This window comes from Lynx rufus, unplaced genomic scaffold, assembly GCF_022079265.1.
Source record: "Lynx rufus isolate CCGP_SWC_20201006 ecotype Redwood Valley unplaced genomic scaffold, mLynRuf1.p SCAF_15, whole genome shotgun sequence".
NCBI classification, from domain to species: Eukaryota; Metazoa; Chordata; class Mammalia; order Carnivora; family Felidae; genus Lynx; species Lynx rufus.
In genome coordinates this window covers 49,029,330-49,047,626 of record NW_025814829.1, presented here as the reverse complement: position 1 = coordinate 49,047,626, position 18,297 = coordinate 49,029,330, and the positions used below count along the sequence as shown (strand labels likewise).

General features: G+C 49.0%; 1 protein-coding gene across 2 annotated transcripts; it reads right to left on the bottom strand.

Annotated features, from left to right (window-relative positions):
• Positions 1-810: 810 nt before the first annotated feature.
• PIGC (phosphatidylinositol glycan anchor biosynthesis class C) lies at positions 811-3,371 on the bottom strand. Of its 2 annotated transcripts, none has more exons than XM_047077320.1 (2): positions 3,281-3,371; positions 811-2,163 (listed from the first exon to the last, which is right to left on the bottom strand). In XM_047077320.1, the coding sequence occupies exon 2, from the start codon at positions 1,986-1,988 to the stop codon at positions 1,095-1,097; it is 894 nt and encodes a 297-aa protein (XP_046933276.1). In that variant the 5' UTR covers positions 1,989-2,163; positions 3,281-3,371; the 3' UTR covers positions 811-1,094. The 2 variants fall into 2 exon arrangements, with proteins under 2 accessions (XP_046933276.1, XP_046933277.1); XM_047077321.1 differs by lacking the exon at positions 3,281-3,371 and adding an exon at positions 2,954-3,107.
• Between the last annotated feature and the right edge of the window lie 14,926 nt (positions 3,372-18,297).

Below are 18,297 nucleotides of genomic sequence, written 5' to 3'. Positions count from 1 at the left end.
CCCCCAGAACCCTGATCTCCCATGAAACACCTTCCCACTTTTGTGCTTGTCCTAAAAAACAGACGTGGCCCAAAGGCAGCCACATGTTGCATGCGAGTGTGGCTTTTGTCCAGATTCAAATCTGACAGAATTTACAAGTCAGATTTCACATTAAAAATCACAATTACAGCTACTGAGACTTCATTTAGAAATCATTAGAGGTCATCAGAGATCTGAAGCTCTGCAGCCAGGCCTACGCTCTGATTAGAAACACTCAGCTGGAGCAGAGTAGTGATCGCCCTCCCTGGCCGGGGCCAAGCTCCATCCAGTTTTCAGCTGCCATTAGCCACACAAAGTATGACTCGTGTGACTTGTATGCCTTGATCAGATCACTGACCTGATTCCTAAAGGCCTTTGCCACCTTGCCCTAAAACCATCTTTTACTTACTTAAATCTCACCTAACCACCAAGACCAAGCTCAAATGCCATCTCCTCTAATAAATATTTCCTAGTTTCTCCAATTCAATTTGGCCTCCAGCCTCTGAATTCCCTCAGCATTCTGATTATGTATTGCGACACATCACATCCGGGTCCCAGGCAGTTAGTGTGCACGTGCCTCACTAAGAACTACGTAGAAACTCTGAGTGAGGTAAGGTTAAATAACCAATTCTGTGATCTTAGGCGACAAAATGTCACAGCATCTAGGATTGTAGGATTTGAGATCCAGATAACCAAAGGAGAGAAGTGACTTGAACACACACACATACTTTCATTCTCTTCATGCCCCTTCTGTCAGCCTTCTGATTACAGAAAAATCATGGGACAACTTAATGGATGTGTTGTTATTTTTTTAATAGAAACCACATCACTTCCTTTGTTACAGCAATAATGAGGCAGTAATTCAAGAGGGTCCCAGAAAGCTTTTTCATCCACAAAGTAACAGAAAGAAAAACACCTTCATCACTCACGCCCTTGGTTAGCTTCTTCTTTTCATCTCTGTTCCCCCACCCACAATAGTATGTTGCTTCCAGAATGGGATTCTGCCTTCAAATCTTGTATGAGCCGGGAAGATTAGTCTATCAGCTTCCCTTAAGAACCGAATGGAAGTCCCTAACTCAGCTGAGAAACCTGGACAAGTCTTCTTTGATTTCAGCCTCATCCCAAGGCCCATGAATGTTTTCTTTAAAAAGCTGCAGGCGAATGAGGTAGAAAGGGCAGAGACAAGAGATGGAAAACAGCAGAAGGGCAAAGAGGATGGCTCCCACAGCACTAATGGACAGCAGGCCTCCCAAGGCTGAAAATGCAAAAAGCAGCGTGACACCCACGTAGCTACGGGGAGTACATGCCTTCAGTTTCTTCTGCAACATGGGCCACAGGGCAAAAATCTGGATGGCAAAAGTCACCATGATGAAGGCATGCAGGGAACGGGGCAGGCGCGAGGCAAGGCAGACAGAAGCAAAGATGGCCATGTTCAAGGACAGCGTGCTGGATACAATGGCAGCATTGGCGCCATAGTCAAAGAAAATGAGGTGGCCCAAAAGCATGAAGACTGACATGGCATAGATGGTGTCAGTGCTGACAGACTCCGTCAGGGTCTTCAGCACTGGGGAAAAACCGTAGGTGAAAGTAATGAAAACCAGGGCGCTCTTCAAGTCAGCCCACCGGGTCCGCCCACTCTTCTTCCGTCCTTCACCTCCGTCAATGAGATCGAACAAAACATAGCCAATCAGTGAAGAGGCCAGGCCGGTCCCAAAGAGCCACTGGGGGGCCAGAAGACCTTCATCCATATACCACCAGATGACCACAAACACACAGACGCTGCACAGCTGCTGTATCACCACGCTCGACTCGAACACCACGGCCCAGTACTGGTACTTCCGGGCGTGGATGTTTTTCCGGAGCTCTTCCAGGAAACGCCGGTCCACGTAGTTATCGGGAAACGGCTGTCGCTCGTACAGGACCTTCTGCCACTTGGCCTCCTCAGTGTCAGCTACAGGCTGGGGCCCCATTATCCTCTCCCTCAAACTCAGGCCAGCTCAGTCTCCCTCGCAGAAGTCCACGTGGTTCTCGTTCCTTATAAAGTTCCGAAATAAGACCTCTCTGGAAATCCCATGCCGGGTGGTGGCTGACACTGCACCGACCTGCCTCGCTTTCAAAGGCGGCAACCCAGGCTAGGCCAAGTTCCTGGAAAAAGACACACCATGAACCTCGGAAAGCTGTGAACCGTCCGGGAAGAACAGAGTTAAAGTCAAAGCAACCCAGTTTGTTAGAAGTCTGAGCAACATGTGTGCGGTGGCCATTTTATATCCGTGGACATTCAACCTCTGTTTCAGATTTTAAGTTATAATCCCACGGATGATAACAGACATCTGGTAGCTAGTACGTACTGAGTGCCTACTCCGCGCCAAGTGCCTCTGGAGCTTCTTTCATTTAATCCCCGCATGCTTTCAAGTTAGCATTAGCTCCACTTTAGTTAGTAAACAACAAACAACCTGAGATTCAAAGTGCTTAAAGTAACTTTAGCCCAAGTTAACAGTGATAAACACTGGAGCCAGATTCAAACCAATGTCTGACCCCAAAGCCTGGGCCTCACATCACGTCTCCCTCTAAACCAGTTAGCTCAGGGGTTCACGTATCCCCGAGGCTTCACCCAAAGCCCTCCCTGTCGCTGTATGCTTGTAGCTGCACTTAGTGCAAATTTCTAGGGATAGGATCCAGAGCTTTTATTTACGGAGTTCTCAAAGGCATGTGTTATAAAAAAAAAAAAAAAAAAAAGAAAGAAAGAAAGAAAAGGGAAAAAAAAGAAAAGAAAAAAGAAAAGAAAGAAGGTACCAAGGACTCAAAGATTCTTAATCCATTAACTGAGCGTAACATCCTTTAAAAAGTTATCACTCCACTTATAACGGAAAAACTCTTGGGAGGTTCGAAGACAGCGACCCCTTTTTCACAATGAAAACTTAAGAGTCAGAAATACCAGGGTCATGCTGCAAGTCTGCGAAGAAAATTCTTATTGCCGACCTTATTTCTTCCATAGAGCCCGCGCTAGGTTTTGCTTCACAAGCGAGACACCCTGGGAGCCCCCCTCACTGCAGCAAGGACCCCGGCCCCAGGAGCTCACGGCTTCGCCCCGGGTGGAGGATCCGCGGCGCCGGAAAGGGCAACGCCCCTCCGTGGGGCCGGGGGTCGGGCAGGTGTCCCCGGGGGCGCCCCACTCCCCCTCCGGGGCCTCCCGCGCCCGCCGCCCGTGAGGATGGCGGAGGAGAAAGAGGCCCGCAAACACTGACTCCCGCTCGAAACCCACCTGCCCGCAATTCCTAGGGCTGCGCGGCCGGGAAGGGCGGCCGCTCGCCTCCTTCCCCATCCGGGGCGCCGGGGGGTCGCGACGGCGGCCGAGCGCTTCCGGGTCCGCCACAGCCTCCGCGGCAAGAGCGCCCTTCCCCGGCTAGAGAGACTGCGAGGTCGCTGCTGCCCCCTCCTGGCTGCTCAGAGGACCTCCCGGCTCCCCTCTGAGGACGCACCGCTCAGAGTCCAGGAAAAAGCCAGTCCCCAGCGGGATTTGGCGTCCGAACAACGCCAGGGGTAGAGGCTGGGCTGGTAACGAGAGATTATAAAGCCTACTTTTACTGAGCTCCGGTTACTAAGGCCCTCAACTAGGGACTTCCCATGCATCCGTGAATTCATTGGACACATACAGGTACTGTATTAGGTGCTCCTGATACAACAGTGAATGAAGACGACAAAAATCCCTGCTCTCCTGGAGCTTTGTGTCTTGTGCATTGACCTGTAAAGTGATGATAGATTTCCTCACAGAGGACAAAATTGAGGCTCAGAGAGGTTGTGATGCGTCCAAAGCCACACAGCTGAAAAATGGGTTCGTCAAGATTAACATCCAGTTGTCTGTAGCTTCCAAGTGTGGTTCTCTCCTCTTTGCTGCCTAGAAGGAATTGGGGTGGAGGACACTGTGGCTGAAAACAGCCGGAGACTGAACGGGAGGTTGCTGAGATTCAGCTGACTTCGTAGAACTCTCAGAGGATGCATAAACAGATGGAAGTAATAAAGCAGCAAAGGGATAGAGATAGTAGAATACAAGATATAGGGGGCACCAAAGTCAGAAAACGCGAATCCACTCACTAGCTGTGTGACTTGGCAAATCATAATGCCTGAGCTCTGATCTTCTTCGTCTGTAAAGTGGAGATAACACTATTTACTCTTGGAGACTTTACGGGAGACTCAAAAGACTCAAATATAAATCATAAAAAATGTTTTGGAAAGTGCTGGCATTTGTAGAGCTGCCATTAGCCGACTTTGGTCCTGGTTTTGATGGCAATGCTCAAACGCAATAAATTCTGCAAACCGATCTCTTTCCATTTCCCTCCAGGTTTCTGTGCCAAAATTTGACAAGATCCCTTGGCTTAGTGAGGCCAGCCGCAGCAACAAGCCACTGGTGCTCAGCCTTCCCGAAAGGTAACAGCCCAGCCCCTGAGGGCAAAGGTTTCTTTTTTTTTTTTTTTTTTCAACGTTTGTTTTTGAGACAGAGAGAGACAGAGCATGAACGGGGGAGGGGCAGAGAGAGAGGGGGACACAGAATCGGAAACAGGCTCCAGGCTCTGAGCCATCAGCCCAGAGCCTGACGCGGGGCTCGAACTCCCGGACCGCGAGATCGTGACCTGGCTGAAGTCGGACGCCTAACCGACTGCGCCACCCAGGCGCCCCGAGGGCAAAGGTTTCAACAAAGTCCTCACGGAAGGTGATTGCTGGGGCAGTTCTCAGAGGGGCAAATCTGGTCGGTTGAGAAACCCAAATTGAGAGCTCTAAAACCAGAAATGGCCTGGGTTTCTCAGACAAAAGTGGGCACTGAGGATAGTCTTGGCAGGGGGACGAGCTCTTAATTAACCTCCCTCTCTGCAACCATCACGCAGCAATACGGAAGAATTTTGCCCGTGGATGGCGTTCTCCACACACTTCCCTCCCCCTCGGCATCTTACTTTTTCTCCTCAGCTTTCGTTTGGAATTTTCTAATTTTAACCACCAAAAGTCTAGAACCATAAATTCCTGTCTTTGTAGAGTAGCAGCTGCCTGTGTAGCACTTTGAGACACTCTCCAATCTCACCAAGCCTGACACGTCCCAACAAACTGCTATGGAACATGTTTCTCTTTTTCGAAATAGGAGGTGCCTGTGTGTTAGCAGCATCTCAGTGCTGACACGCGGAAAGAGTGGGCTTCCTCACTCCTCCTGCATTTTTGGTCCCTGGGTGTGGTGATATACCCAGCTCTGGGGAGGGGAAGGGGGAGTGTGAGGCAATGTGGGGCTGAATAGTGAACGGGAGCAATCAGAGGGAGAGTAAGGAGAGAGCAGGTCAGGAGGCAACTTCGAAAGCACTTCGTAGGTGAAGAGGGCCGGCTCTCTGGCACGTGCGACAGTTGGCTAAGGAGGTTGGAGTCTCGAAAGGAGTTTTTCCTCCTGTTGGTAAGGGTCACATACCTTCCAGCCCCGAGATAAGCGACCGCCATGAGGGACATTCTCCCCACATCCCCTGTTCAATAACATGTACCTTTGCTTTATCTGCTGCCCTTTTTCAAAGCCACACTCTCCGCAAAGAGACAGATGTGTGTGTTTTCAGAGCACCTATGAAGTGCTTGTTCCGATCTGCTATTTTTACTTTGTATCTAAACTCTGGCTCGTGTCTCGCTCATGTGAAATGGCCCGTGTTTGACATCTGATTAGGGTAGCAGTCCACCATTTCCATACCACCCTCCTCCTCGTTCTCATTAGACCTGCCCCTGCAGCCAGAGGTAACGCCTCCCCGGCGGGGCTCTGTCACCCCAGCTGTCTTAGTCCCTGACTATACAGTTTGGGGTACCTACAGGGGTAGGGGACAGGAAGGGGGCTTGAAAAAGGCAGACCCAGAATACAGCTGTGCACCCCCAGGGCCTGTTCCCTTTCACAGCCGGGGCCTGGAGTGTCAGAAGGGCCAGACTATTGGCAGCCAGCTGGGAAGGGAAGGGTCAGTTTTCCCTCCGGCCAGCTAACCTCAAGCTAGTCACAGGGAAAAATGACCTAAGCGGTCAGCGAAGCTCTACTCATTTCTAAACTGGGAGTGTTTGGGCAGCAATCTCAGCCCTTTGGAAGAGAAATGATGCTTCCCCACCTCCAAAGACGCTGACTGGACAACAGCAGTGTGGTGCCCTGAGCCTTCAGGAAGACAACAGGAATACAAAGTCTTTGAAAGGATGGTTGGTTTGAGTAGCACCAAACAATTCTTCAAGATCAGCAACTCTTTCTCTGGCTAAAGCCCTGGGTTCCAAGCTGTTTATTTCCAGCAAAACCCTCTTCTAAGATCTCGGTAAGAAAGTTACACATGTGCTTTAAGTATTAACCTACTTTGGGACGAGCAGTTCTAACATGGAACAGCCTAAAAAAGAGGCAGAAACAGCTAGCAAAATGTACTCTGCGCACCCCCATCCGCAAACTCCTGAAACGCACCCGCAGGGCTGCAGAGGGTGAGGCCCGGCTCCCCGCACCAGTGCCTGACCTGAAGCCAAACTCATCGTGAGTCTCGAGAGCCCTCAGGTCACACTGAGGCCCTACTTCTTTGAGATTGAGTGTTAAAGCAGTTCTAAGGTGTCTCTTGGTCAGCATTTGCGTGTCATGCTCAAGCCCGGCTGTTCACAAATCAAACAAAAGGCAGCAAAGGAGCTGGGTCAGACCCACCTCCCCTGCTCTCCCAGGGCCCAGGGAAATGGTGAGGAGAAATGAAACCATAAATGCCTCGGGGACCCCAAACTCCTTTCACGTGCCCGTGTTATAAATGAACAATGAACAATGAAATCTTTCCTCATTAGAGAGGAGAGGTGTTCCTGGCATTCCGAGTTTCCATTTCTGGAATGCCAGGGGCATGCACAGCGCTGCATACACAGGCAGTTTATGATGTGCAGGCCCCCTGCTGGCCTTGGCCTCTTACACTGTAATAAAATGAACCACAATAGCTGCGAGGCAGGTCACACCTGTGAAGAGAACAGATACTATCCCTGCAGCTTCACGGCTTCACCCCCTGACTAGAAAGAAAGAATGTTCCAGAGCGGTTGGAGGAAGAATATGTTCCACGGGAAGAAATGAGTGGATTCAGCATCCAGGGACACAGACTCCAAGGAAGCAGTCCAGGCATGAAAAAACCCTGCACTTCTCATGAATAATTTCTCCATAGGTCTTTTCAAGAAGGAGATCTGGGGGCATTTCACCCATTACACATCTGCTTTGCTGAACAATTTTTTAAAGCATTTCGTTTCATTTCATAGAGAGAGCAAGTGTGAGTGGGGGAAAGGGGTAGAGGGAGAGAGAGAGAAAATCTTAAGCAGTCTTCATGCCCAGAGCAGAGCCGATGCAGGGCAGGATCCCAGAACCCATGACCTGAGCCTAAATCAACAATTGGACACTTGGGACGCCTGGGTGGCTCAGTCGGTTAAGCGTCCAACTTCAGCTTAGGTAATGATGGGTCTGTGGGTTGAAGCCTCACGTCAGGCTCTGTGCTGACAGCTCGGAGCCTGGAGCCTGCTTCAGATTCTGTGTCTCCCTCTCCCTCTGCCCCTCCACCGCTTGCGCTCTCTCTCTCTCAAATGTAAATAAACATTAAAAAAATTTTTTTAAAGAATTGGACACCCAACTGACTGAGCTACCCAGATGCCCTGAACAATTTTTTTCTGCCTTAATTTGTACACTGTCTCTGACAATCCACAAGTGGCATTGGTTAGTTCAATACAAACAGGACAGAGAAGCCAGAGTGACTTAAAAGGGCAAAGCCATCTTTTAAAAGCTGCCAACTGGCCTGCACCCTTTAGGACTTGGATGGAAAACAACTTCTCAGGGAGTCCCTTGGTTTATCTCAGTTGGAAAGGAAAAAAGTGTCCTTTATTCTTCAAGTTTCTTCTGGCTGGTCTGAGACTCCAATTGACATAAGACATATTAACAAGAGAAAATCAAACTTAATTTTTTACATTCAGGAACCCACATGAGATTCCAAAGACAGTCACGCCAAATGAGGTATATATGTCATCCTGAACCAAGGAGAAGGAGGCAGGGGTTGGGGATTTCAAAGGGAAGGAAGACAATTCATAGGAAGAATGGAAAGAGTAAATGTTCAGTAAACAAATGTTTGAGGGGCCGTCCAGAAACCATGGGACACGGAGATGAATTTTAACAGACTTTGCCAAGTTCCTGCCTGTCTACCTCCCTTAGTTCATATTATACTGTAGGTATCTATGGTGACTGTGCTCTTCCTGGAGCAGGGTCTCTATCTAAACTCTTTTAGGCGCTTAGGGGGAAAGTCAAAGTTTCTTCCTGAGTCTTTTGGGCCTTGACTGTTATTAGCTCAAAATAATCTATGGGCCAAAGTGGCACATTTTGGGGCTGCTCATTCGGACCCCGGCATCTCTGAAACAACCAACAGCTTGACTCTTCAAATCAGAGACTATGATCTAACTAGCTCTTGTTTTATTACTTCAGATCTCCTCACGCCTCTGCATTTCTGGTTTCATCTAAGAAGGATACGCATTTGCCTATTTTGTTTCAAGTTCCAGATGTCTTATCTAAGGTACTCAATTTTTTTTTTTAATTGAAAAGAAACCCTTAGTGGTTCTAGGATGACATAGAATGTAAATGTAAAGGCATTTCCTATGTCCCTAGCAGATCGTGAGCCTGGAATGTCATCACTGTCCCATAGATATTTGCCGAATGAAACAAATAAGCACCACCCACTGACCCCACCTTAAGTGAACCAGCACTGAGAATAAAGGTTACAATCATCAAAAAGCGGCGGCGGGGGGCAAATCCTATTGAGAAATATGCCCTGAGGCCTTCAGGACTTCTCAGCTGGTGTCCAGAGCCAGTCCCAGCGTCTGGAGCCTCTGACACTGTCCCATCACCGCCCTGGATCCCTCATGTGTCCCACCTACAACAACCTACACCCGTGGACTTTCATATTGTCCTCATGGCCCCTCCACCTCACAGAAATCAACTATGACCGGCTGCCAGGCGACACTCCTATAAGCCACCGCCCAGAGGGTTCCTATCTTAAAGATGCGGGTGAAGTCAGCGGCGCCCTGAGACCCAGGGAGAGAGCTCCCCTGGCGTCCCAACGGTTTCTCAGCTGAAAAGTACACGTACCCACGGGGCGGCTGCTAGCGTGCCAGGGCGGGATTCCTGAGCACTTGGCACAGTGCCCCACTCGTGGTGACGCGCACCGTGGTGACAGCTCCGCTCTGCGAGCCACCATTGGGTCGGCCCTCGAGTCAAGAGGTAGACAGCTGCTTACGGAGTTATGTGGTTGAGCGCAGATAGGGAGAGGAGTGAGTCAGATACGGCCTCCGCGAACGGTGCGTGGACGGCACAGGTGCACGGCCGCCAGCAGAGGCGGGCAAAGTCCCCGAGAGGCGAGGCGAGGCGGTGGGAGGGAAAGGAGGGGTGAGCCGACAGCGCCAGGGAGTGGTTCCAGAGGAAGTGGCGTCCGCATGCGATCTGGAAGGTACTTCCACAGTGGAGGGAAGCGCCCGGGGAGCAAAGACGCGGGGCCTGAGCGTGCAGAAGGGCTTGTAAACGTCAAGGAATCATGCCGCAGCGGCGGGCTTGCCGGGAAGGGAACCAAGCAGACGGGTGGGCCCAGCGGGAGGGCAGCGGGGCCCAGGGCGAGGAGCAGCGAGGAGACGTTGCAGGTTTTCGGCGCGGGACCGACAGGGACAGGGCTGTGCTTGAGAGTCACTGCACTAATCCCCCAACACGCTGGACAGGCATGTAGGTACGAGTGACCCCATGACATGCGCCGGGGGTTCTGAGCGGGGACAGGATCCACCTGACAATTGCTGCAGAACCGGCAAAAAGCCTTCCAGTCACTGTCTCTTTGAACCTCTGATGTAGACAGGCTTTCTCCAGCGCCTCCTCATCCCACGTTTGCTCTGAGTCTCTTCCGAGGCTTTAAGACTCTAAGCCCCAGACCCGCTGGCCGGGAAAGGCGGGAGAGGAAGGCGTTGATAACGACCGGGGCAGGTGGGAGGCCAACCTTCTGCAGGGCTTAGAATTTCGTGCCTGCAGTACTCAGAAGTGGCCACTAGAGGGAAGGCAAGAGCAGGCTGAGCCAAGAAGGCCGGTCTCAGGCAGCCCTGGGGGTTCACAAATCCATCAGTCCTGCGGGGAAAGCAAAACGCCCCCGCTGCTCCCGCTCCCCTCCTGTGTCTGCGTGTGAAACACAGTTGCCAGTTGCCCCTACAGATTAGAAAGGCAAGTAGGTGTAGGGAAGACAAATCGGACCTTTTGCCGTTTTAGGGGTTTTGGCTGCGCCTGAGAGTTAAGTTGATAGGAGAAAAGCATATAAATCTATTTAATAGACGTTTTACGTGACACAGGAGACCTCACAAGGAAATGAAGACCCAAAGAAGTGGCAAAACCTGAATGTCTTGTGCTGTGTTGAACAGAGAGAGCCAAACGCGGGAAAGTACCTAAAATAGACGGGGAGGCTAAAGGAAGATAAAAATTATTTCAACGAGGTCTGTGTGCACAGGATTGTACAGAGTTGGCCACCACCACGGGGGGGGGGGGGGGCAGCACGTGTCCCCTGTGAGGTGAACCCGGGCTCAGCCGCAGCTGCTCCTTTCTGGAAAGAAAGTATCTGGTGGGAGTGGAATGCCCTGTGGACACTCTATCGCTTCTTTTATCCTCTAAATCAGGGACCCGCCAGGAGGCTGCGGTGGCCTTACAGCCAACTAGGGGCCCTGGCCTCTGGGCACAGGTGCAAAGGTCCTGCCAACTGGCTCCCTTCTTCTTCCAGTCACAGGTCAAAGGGCAGAACTCTGAACTTCCACACTCCAAGTGGCCTTCCTGCCCTGCCCAGGGGCAGTCCTGGAGCAGATGCCGTGGTCTGTGTGTCTGGAGCAGTTCTCACTAAAGAGAGACAGAAAGGAAACAGAGGCTTAGAGACTGAAAGACCCGGGAAGAGGAAGACAAACAGCAAAACAGAAACAGAGGTAGGGAGGGGGACAAAATACCAGAAAAAGGAACCACAAGAGGAGAGGCAGAGCTAATAAAGAAGAAAAGTAGAAAATGAACACAAAGAAAGCAGCCTCCACACGGCCCCATGTAAACATCCTCCGTGGAGCAGGGTCTTTACAAGGCACGACTTTCACCTGCCATTTGCAGGCATCCACTCGTGACTCCTCCTGGTGCCGTGGGCAGCCAAGCGTATTCCAGTAGCTGGACAACTGAGGCCGAGAGGTCCTTGCTCAGAGCTCCCCGCAAGGCAGAGCAGACGGATCGGGACATCTGGGGACTCCAGCTGGGGTCCCCCTGGGACCCCTTGGCCTACTTGCTGGGCTGGGTGTCACCGAGCTCAAGTTCTTGGTTACCAATGGAGCAGAAAATGCCACCCCAGTCTCTCCACGCCTGCCCCCCCACTCCCTGTCTCCTCTCTTTGATCTGGGTTTGCTGTTCTAGCCTAATGAGTCCGAGTCCAGACAAGAGCAGTATCTCTTTTGCTTTTAGCGGACCTGTGACAAAAAGCCCCCGTTAAAGACACTGTAGCAGCAGAGACTCAGCTGGGAGAATGTATAGGAGGGCAACTTACGGTTTTCTTACCACCAAGGACTCGTTTGAGTGTTTCTTTCTCACTGAATCTTAAATTTTGAAAGCTTGTGATCACCACGGAAACTACTTTGCATACTCCTAGGTCCTTTTCCTCTTTATTTTTTTTTTATTTTTTATTTTTTTTTAATTTTTTTTTTCAACGTTTATTTATTTTTGGGACAGAGAGAGACAGAGCATGAACGGGGGAGGCGCAGAGAGAGAGGGAGACACAGAATCAGAAACAGGCTCCAGGCTCTGAGCCATCAGCCCAGAGCCCGATGCGGGGCTCGAACTCATGGACCGCGAGATCGTGACCTGGCTGAAGTCGGACGCTTAACCGACTGCGCCACCCAGGCGCCCCCCTTTTCCTCTTTATATTGATCAAGCACATGTAACAACAAAAAAAATGATTTTAAAAATGACACCACTGACCTGAAATAAAACCCAAAATTAGTAAGTCTGGACAGTAGGTGCACAGTTGTTGACAATATTTCATGTATGTTTGAAATGTTTCCTAGTCAACCATATGAGTGTTTTAAAAACCATATTCAGCTTTATTTTGGGGGCGCCTGGGTGGCTCAGTCAGTTGAGCGTCCCACTTCGGCTCAGGTCATGATCTCGCAGTCTGTGAGTTCGAGCCCCATGTCGGGCTCTGTGCTGACAGCTCAGAGCCTGGAGCCTGCTTTGGATTCTGTGTCTCCCTCTCTCTCTGACCCTCTCCCGCTCATGCTCTGTCTCTCTCTCTGTGTCAAAAATAAATAAACATTAAAAAAATTAAAAAAAAACCATATTCAGCTTTATTCTCTAATTGAGATGGCTGTTATTATCAGATAGCAGGAAAATGTGTAATTATCATAGGTTTTTTTTTAATATTGAAAATACCTCTCTGATCACCACCTTTTTCAAAGAGATCTAGGAATCATTACACCCTCATATGGGTCCTAAGAGTCCACTTTCTCCCTGAGGAAAGATGGTCTTCATTTGACCCTTTATCTAAGGAAATTCTGACTTACTGAAACTAAATACATGGGCTGACAAGTCTCTTAACCCTTCTGGACCACAATTTCCTCACTGCATCCATTGAAAGAGTTGAACTAGAGGTGACCAATGAGGTGTCTCTCATTTAAGGCAAGAGCAGAAAGGAGAAAAGGAACAGAGGTGTCAAAAGGCAGGAAGGTTGGAGGCAAATTTGTCAGTGCTCCTCAGACATGCTTCTGATAGCTGTTTCTAAAATGACCATCTGGTGCTTACATTTTTGGTTTTTGTTATGTGGAGAGGTACGTGTGTGTGTGTGTGTGTGTGTGTGTGTGTGTGTGTGTGTGTGTGTGACACACACAGAGAGAGGGAGAGAGAGAGGTGGAGAGAGGGAGAGGAAGGGAAACATACTTCTCTGTTTCTTTATCAAAGATTCAAGGAGGCCAAGGACTTGGGGGATGAGCCAGAGCTTAGGAAACTCACCAGATATTAACCTCCAATATCAGGATGTGTCCGGTTGTGAAATGGGAAGCGGGGCTTCTGGGCCTCAACCCAAGGGTGCTTCATTCCTCAGCCGGGCTACCGAAGGTTGCTCTCACTTTCTCATCACAGCTTCCATCTGCTATCCTGGGGACAGCTGCCTGGAAAATGAGAACCCCATTAACATTTCAGAGCTGCTTTTCTTGGTGGCTCTGGCTCCACAGGTGACATAACCAGGGGCCTGTGCTCCAAACCACCAGACAATTCACTCTCCAGTCCTGCTACTGCTGCTGAGCTGGCCTTAAGGAGACCAAGAGTGAGAAGCAGATGCTACAGAAGCTTCCAGGGCTAGGAAGGAAAGCAAGGCAGGAAGGAGGAAGCTGGGGCCTACAGGGCATGGAATCCCAAATTGTTTGGGATTCGAAAACAAGGAAGTTTTCGACTTCCTTGTACACACATATGTGTATGTATAGGTGATACTTTAAAACACTTACAGTGATTCATCCATTCAACCAGCCTGTGTTGAATGCCTACTGTGTACCAGATTCTGTGATGGGCTCTAGGGATGCAAAGATCTTTGACACATGTTTTTGCTTTTCAAGAACTCTCAGCCTGGTGGAGGAAATAAGCCTATTTAAAGAAAAATAAGCAGAAGAAAGAAAGAAAGAAAGAAAGAAAGAAAGAACAACAGTACAAAATGCAACAAAAAGCAAATATGCACCCAAGTCGGAGTGCATGGGTGGCTCAGTCAGTTGAGTGTCCAACTCTTGATTTCGGCTCAGGTCATGATCTTATGGTTTGTGAGATCAAGTCCCCCGTCGGGCTCTGCACTGACAGCATGGAGCCTTCTTGGGATTCTCTCTCTCAAAATAAATTTTAAAACATTAAAAAAAAAAAGCTATATCAAGTCTGTGACGGAATCAGAAAGGCAGGCACCCAACTCACATTAGGGTATGCAAAATGGTAAGAGGGTCAGGAGAAGGACTTTCTGAGAAAGCAAACACCAAAGCTATGTCTTAATGGATGAGGAGCTAACAAGGCTGGGCAGGACAATATATAAACCATTTTGTCTTCAGATTCTAGGGGATGACAGTCATCATGGTTATGGAACTCTGCAGTCACATCTGCAGTCGTCATTAACCTGGCAAGACCCTGCTATGCACCTTCGAGATCTCTCAAATATGTTTGTTGCTTGATTTGCGATGAACTCTAATGTAGAAGCCAGAAGTCTGGAAAAGGGGAAGGAATGTCCTGTGGGAAAGACAAGAGTCTGCTTATAATGCCACCAAAAACAAACCTGCCCAAGGATTCTCCCTTTCCCATGCCCACCTGTGCATACTTCCTTAACCCTTTAAGTGCAAATGCCACTTCTTAAAGCCTTTCCCCATTCCTACTATGGGACGTGGTCTCTCTTTTCTGAAGGCCCAGGAGTATCATCGCTGCTTCTGTGATATCTAGTGCGTCCAACCTTGGATCACAGCTTCAGAGATGCGTCTGAGTCTCAGAACTCACAGATGGGAGGGAGGGAAGGAGGAGCCCCCAGAGGTACCACCCCCAGGGTCTCAGGGAAGATCTGGCAGAAGGTGGAATCTGCCAGAAGCCCAGAAGTCTCTGTGTCTCTGGCCCCTCTCACTCCCCACTCCCCATACCAGACAGCAGTCCACTCTCAGCTAGCCTCAGTTCCCCAAACCAATCTGCTAGGTCCTTCTTCCCTGCTGTTGTGGTGTTTCCTGGGTTGGAATGCCCTCCCCACACCTTGTTCACCCACCAACACCTACCCAAGAATTGCCTGCTCCTTTAGCCTGTCTCAGCCCTTCCCTCTATGCCCCACCCCACCCCCATCCAGGTGAGCTCTATGGATTTTTTCAGTTTCACTGTGGCCTCAACATATTTGTCACCACACCCTCCACACCGTGTGCTTCCTTGAACACAGTCTGCAGAGTGGTAGGCCCCTTGAAGTCAGAAGCTGTGTGTTATTTGCTTCAGGGACCCTGGTACCTAACGAATGGACAAATGAATGAATTTGTATTTTTCCCTGGCCTTCCTTAGGGCCAGAAAATGTCTTATTCATCTTTGTGGCCCCAGCCCAGCACCCTCCACAGGGTGGCCTCACAATAAATGTCCGTTGTTGAATGAATGAATCGAGTTGTTCACACTCATGCTTTAACATACCAACCCACAACATTGTAATACTCAGTTGATTCTTTTTAAATGGCCTATAAAAATGAAATGTATTTTAAATATTTGTCAAAAGAATCCAACTTTGTCCCTAGTTTTCAGTCCTCAAACCTTCAGTAATAATGCCTTGTCCAAACGCTTTGTGTCTCTCAGAGGACGAAGCTACTTGTGGACCAGTCCACTGAGGGTCTTAGGAGCGCACCCCAGGTACCCCCCTACGCTGCATAGGTGTATTCCTCCTCTTCCCATTTCCTATCCCTCCCGGCAGCAGGAAGGGGTCAGGGCACGGTGTACACACACGTACTAACAGGTCAACAGACAATCAAATGACAGGAAAGGGTGTCAATTCATAGTCATTTTCTGTTTGTCCCTGTGACCCCTCTCCCCCATATTATACACGTTCTGTGAACCTGCCTCGTGACTCTGAGGTCAGTGTGAGCGAAAAAGGGTAAGCTGTGCCTGTACTACTGTATGCAGGGGTCCTGAGGTCACGGACTAGTCTGTGGCTCACCCCCCTGCCTCAACTCTTTCTGAACCTACCAGCTGCAGCCAAGCCTGGACTCCATGTCCACCCGGGATGGGGCTGAGACCAGAGACTCCCTCTCTGTTTTATGGAAGGAATAACTGTTACCTCTCTTACTCCTCCACCCCTTTCCCCTTCTTTGTTGCCCCAGATACCCCTACCATTTCCTTACCTCTCTCTGTTTCTCTCTCTCCTCAGGCCAGGAGGGACAAGAGTAACCCCATGCTGATCAGAAGCAAGCAGCTATGCTCCACATGTCAAGAAATAAAAATGGTAGGTCAGTGGGATGACAGAAGGAGCTGGGGCATCCCAGGGCACAACAATATCCCTTCCCCACCGGAGCCCAGTGATGTGAGACCATGCTTTTTGCAGGGAAGGCCTTGATAAGGGCTGCAAATAAGTACCTGTTGGCCCTGGGGGCACTATTACCTGACATAATATGATAAACCCTCCCCATTTTCAACAAACCAAAAGATAAATTAAGGCAGATGAGTCAGAGGGAAAGAGATGAGTTGAGTCACTTTACTTTGAGATCCTAAGGTAATCTCACACCTATAGTGGTTCAGGAGATTGTGGAACTTCTCCCCCCTCAAATTTCCCCAACACAACACAACATAACACAACACAACACACACACATACACAATCTGCCTCTACCATTACAGTCATGAAACAAGCAGCTTAATCTTTGGGTCTATCAATTCAACCAGCACCTCAGCATAAAGGCTAAGGAGAGATTCTATAGTAGTTTCTAGCTAGTGGGAGGTGTCTGTAACTGGGGATGCAGAATGGTGGGGAATGAAGGAGTATTAAGAAAAGAAAGAGGAGGGGCGCCTGGGTAGCTCAGTCCATTAAGCATCTGACTCTTGATTTCGGCTCAGGTCATGATCTCATGGTGCGTGAGTTCCAGCCCTGAGTCAGGCTAACACGCTGACAGTGCGGATCCTGCTTGGGATTCTCCCTCTCCCTCTCTCTCTGCCCCTCCCCCCCCCAACAAAAATAAACTTAAAAAATCTTTTTAATTAAAAAGAAAAGAAAGAGGACAGCAAGGGGAAATGGAGGACACAAGGACAAAGCCCTACCATCTGTCAGAGCTGCCGCAGAAAGAGGCCCGTGTCCGCACCGTGTCCGCACGGATGCCATACAGGTCAAAGTTAGGACTTGGGTCTGTTTAAGGGTTAGGGTTAGGGCCAGTCCGGCTTGGGTCAAAGGTTAATTTTACTAAATGGTTAGGTTTAGGGTAGGAGTTGAGCAGGGTCTCTACAATTCTGATATCCGATGATTCTCCTTTGACTCTGGGCTGATGTGCAACAAGAGGAGGGGCCAGGAAGTGGAAGACAAACAGGTGACAGGTGACAGGCTCCTTCGACATGTTAATGGCGAAAGTGCTTTGACTACTGGGATATGAAAGAGACCGGCAGTTTTGTGAAATTTTTGTGTGGGATTCGGAAATGTAACTGAGCTACCAACAGAAGTGTATCTGAATGTTACAATCTGTGTTCATGTTCTACTTCATGAGGATCACAGTGTTCAATGTTAGCACCACCAGAATCTGGGAGACTGGGACTGGGACTTCTCCTGGTCTTATTCCTGGAATCACTGTGTCCACATTTAGAATGCACTGACCCTGGGGCCCCAGCCGGCTTGGCCAGCTGGCTCACTTGGGACTTCGGCACTGTTCTCTTTCTCAAGACCTCTTTGACCTTTGCCCTTGCCCGGACCTGACTGGAGTAGAACCACACGCTGTGGTTTTACCATTTGCTGCAGATCCCCAAAAGAAGGACCTCAAACACGAAAGTCAGAACCAGTGCACGCACATCTGGTGGGAAACTATAGAAAGTTAGAAAATGAGCATGAAATATCCCTGCTTCGCTATGTGCAATAGAGCCTCAAGCTCCTCCTGGGGTTGGGGGTACTGCATAGCTGCTGGAGTCACTGAGACCCCCACCCTCCTTTCTCAGGAGGGGGTTGGGCGTAGATGCTGGGGTAGATAGAGAAAGAGTCCTAGAAATAGAAGCAACTTCCTTGACCTGATAAAGTGCATCTCTGGAAATCCCACAGCTAACGTCATACTCCATGAAGAAAGACTGGGTAGTTTCCCCTTAGATCAGGAACAAGACCAGGATGTCCGCTCTTGCTACTTCTGTTTAACGTGTATTGCATGTTCCAGTTAAGGCAGTTAAGACAAGAAAAAATAAAAAATAAAAGGCAACCAGACTAGAAAGGAAGACATAAAACTATATTTGCAAATGACATAATTTTATATACATAAAGTCCTAAGGGACCCACAAAAAACAATTAAAACTAATACATGAGTATAGCAGAGTTACAGGATACAAGATAGTATACAAAAATCAATTCTATTTCTATATATTAGCAATCAACAATTCAAAAATGAAATTAAGAAAACAATTCCATTTACAATAGCATCACAAAATTAAAATACTTAAGAATAGATTTAACAAAATAAATGCAAGACTTGTACATCAGAAGCTATAAAATATCATATAAATAAATTTTAAAAGACCTAAACAAATGAAAAAAAAACATAATTACAG

What these genes read in the sequence shown, in the direction of transcription:
- PIGC (XM_047077320.1), bottom strand. Translation starts at nt 1,988, where the DNA reads ATGGGGCCCCAGCCTGTAGCTGACACTGAGGAGGCCAAGTGGCAGAAG.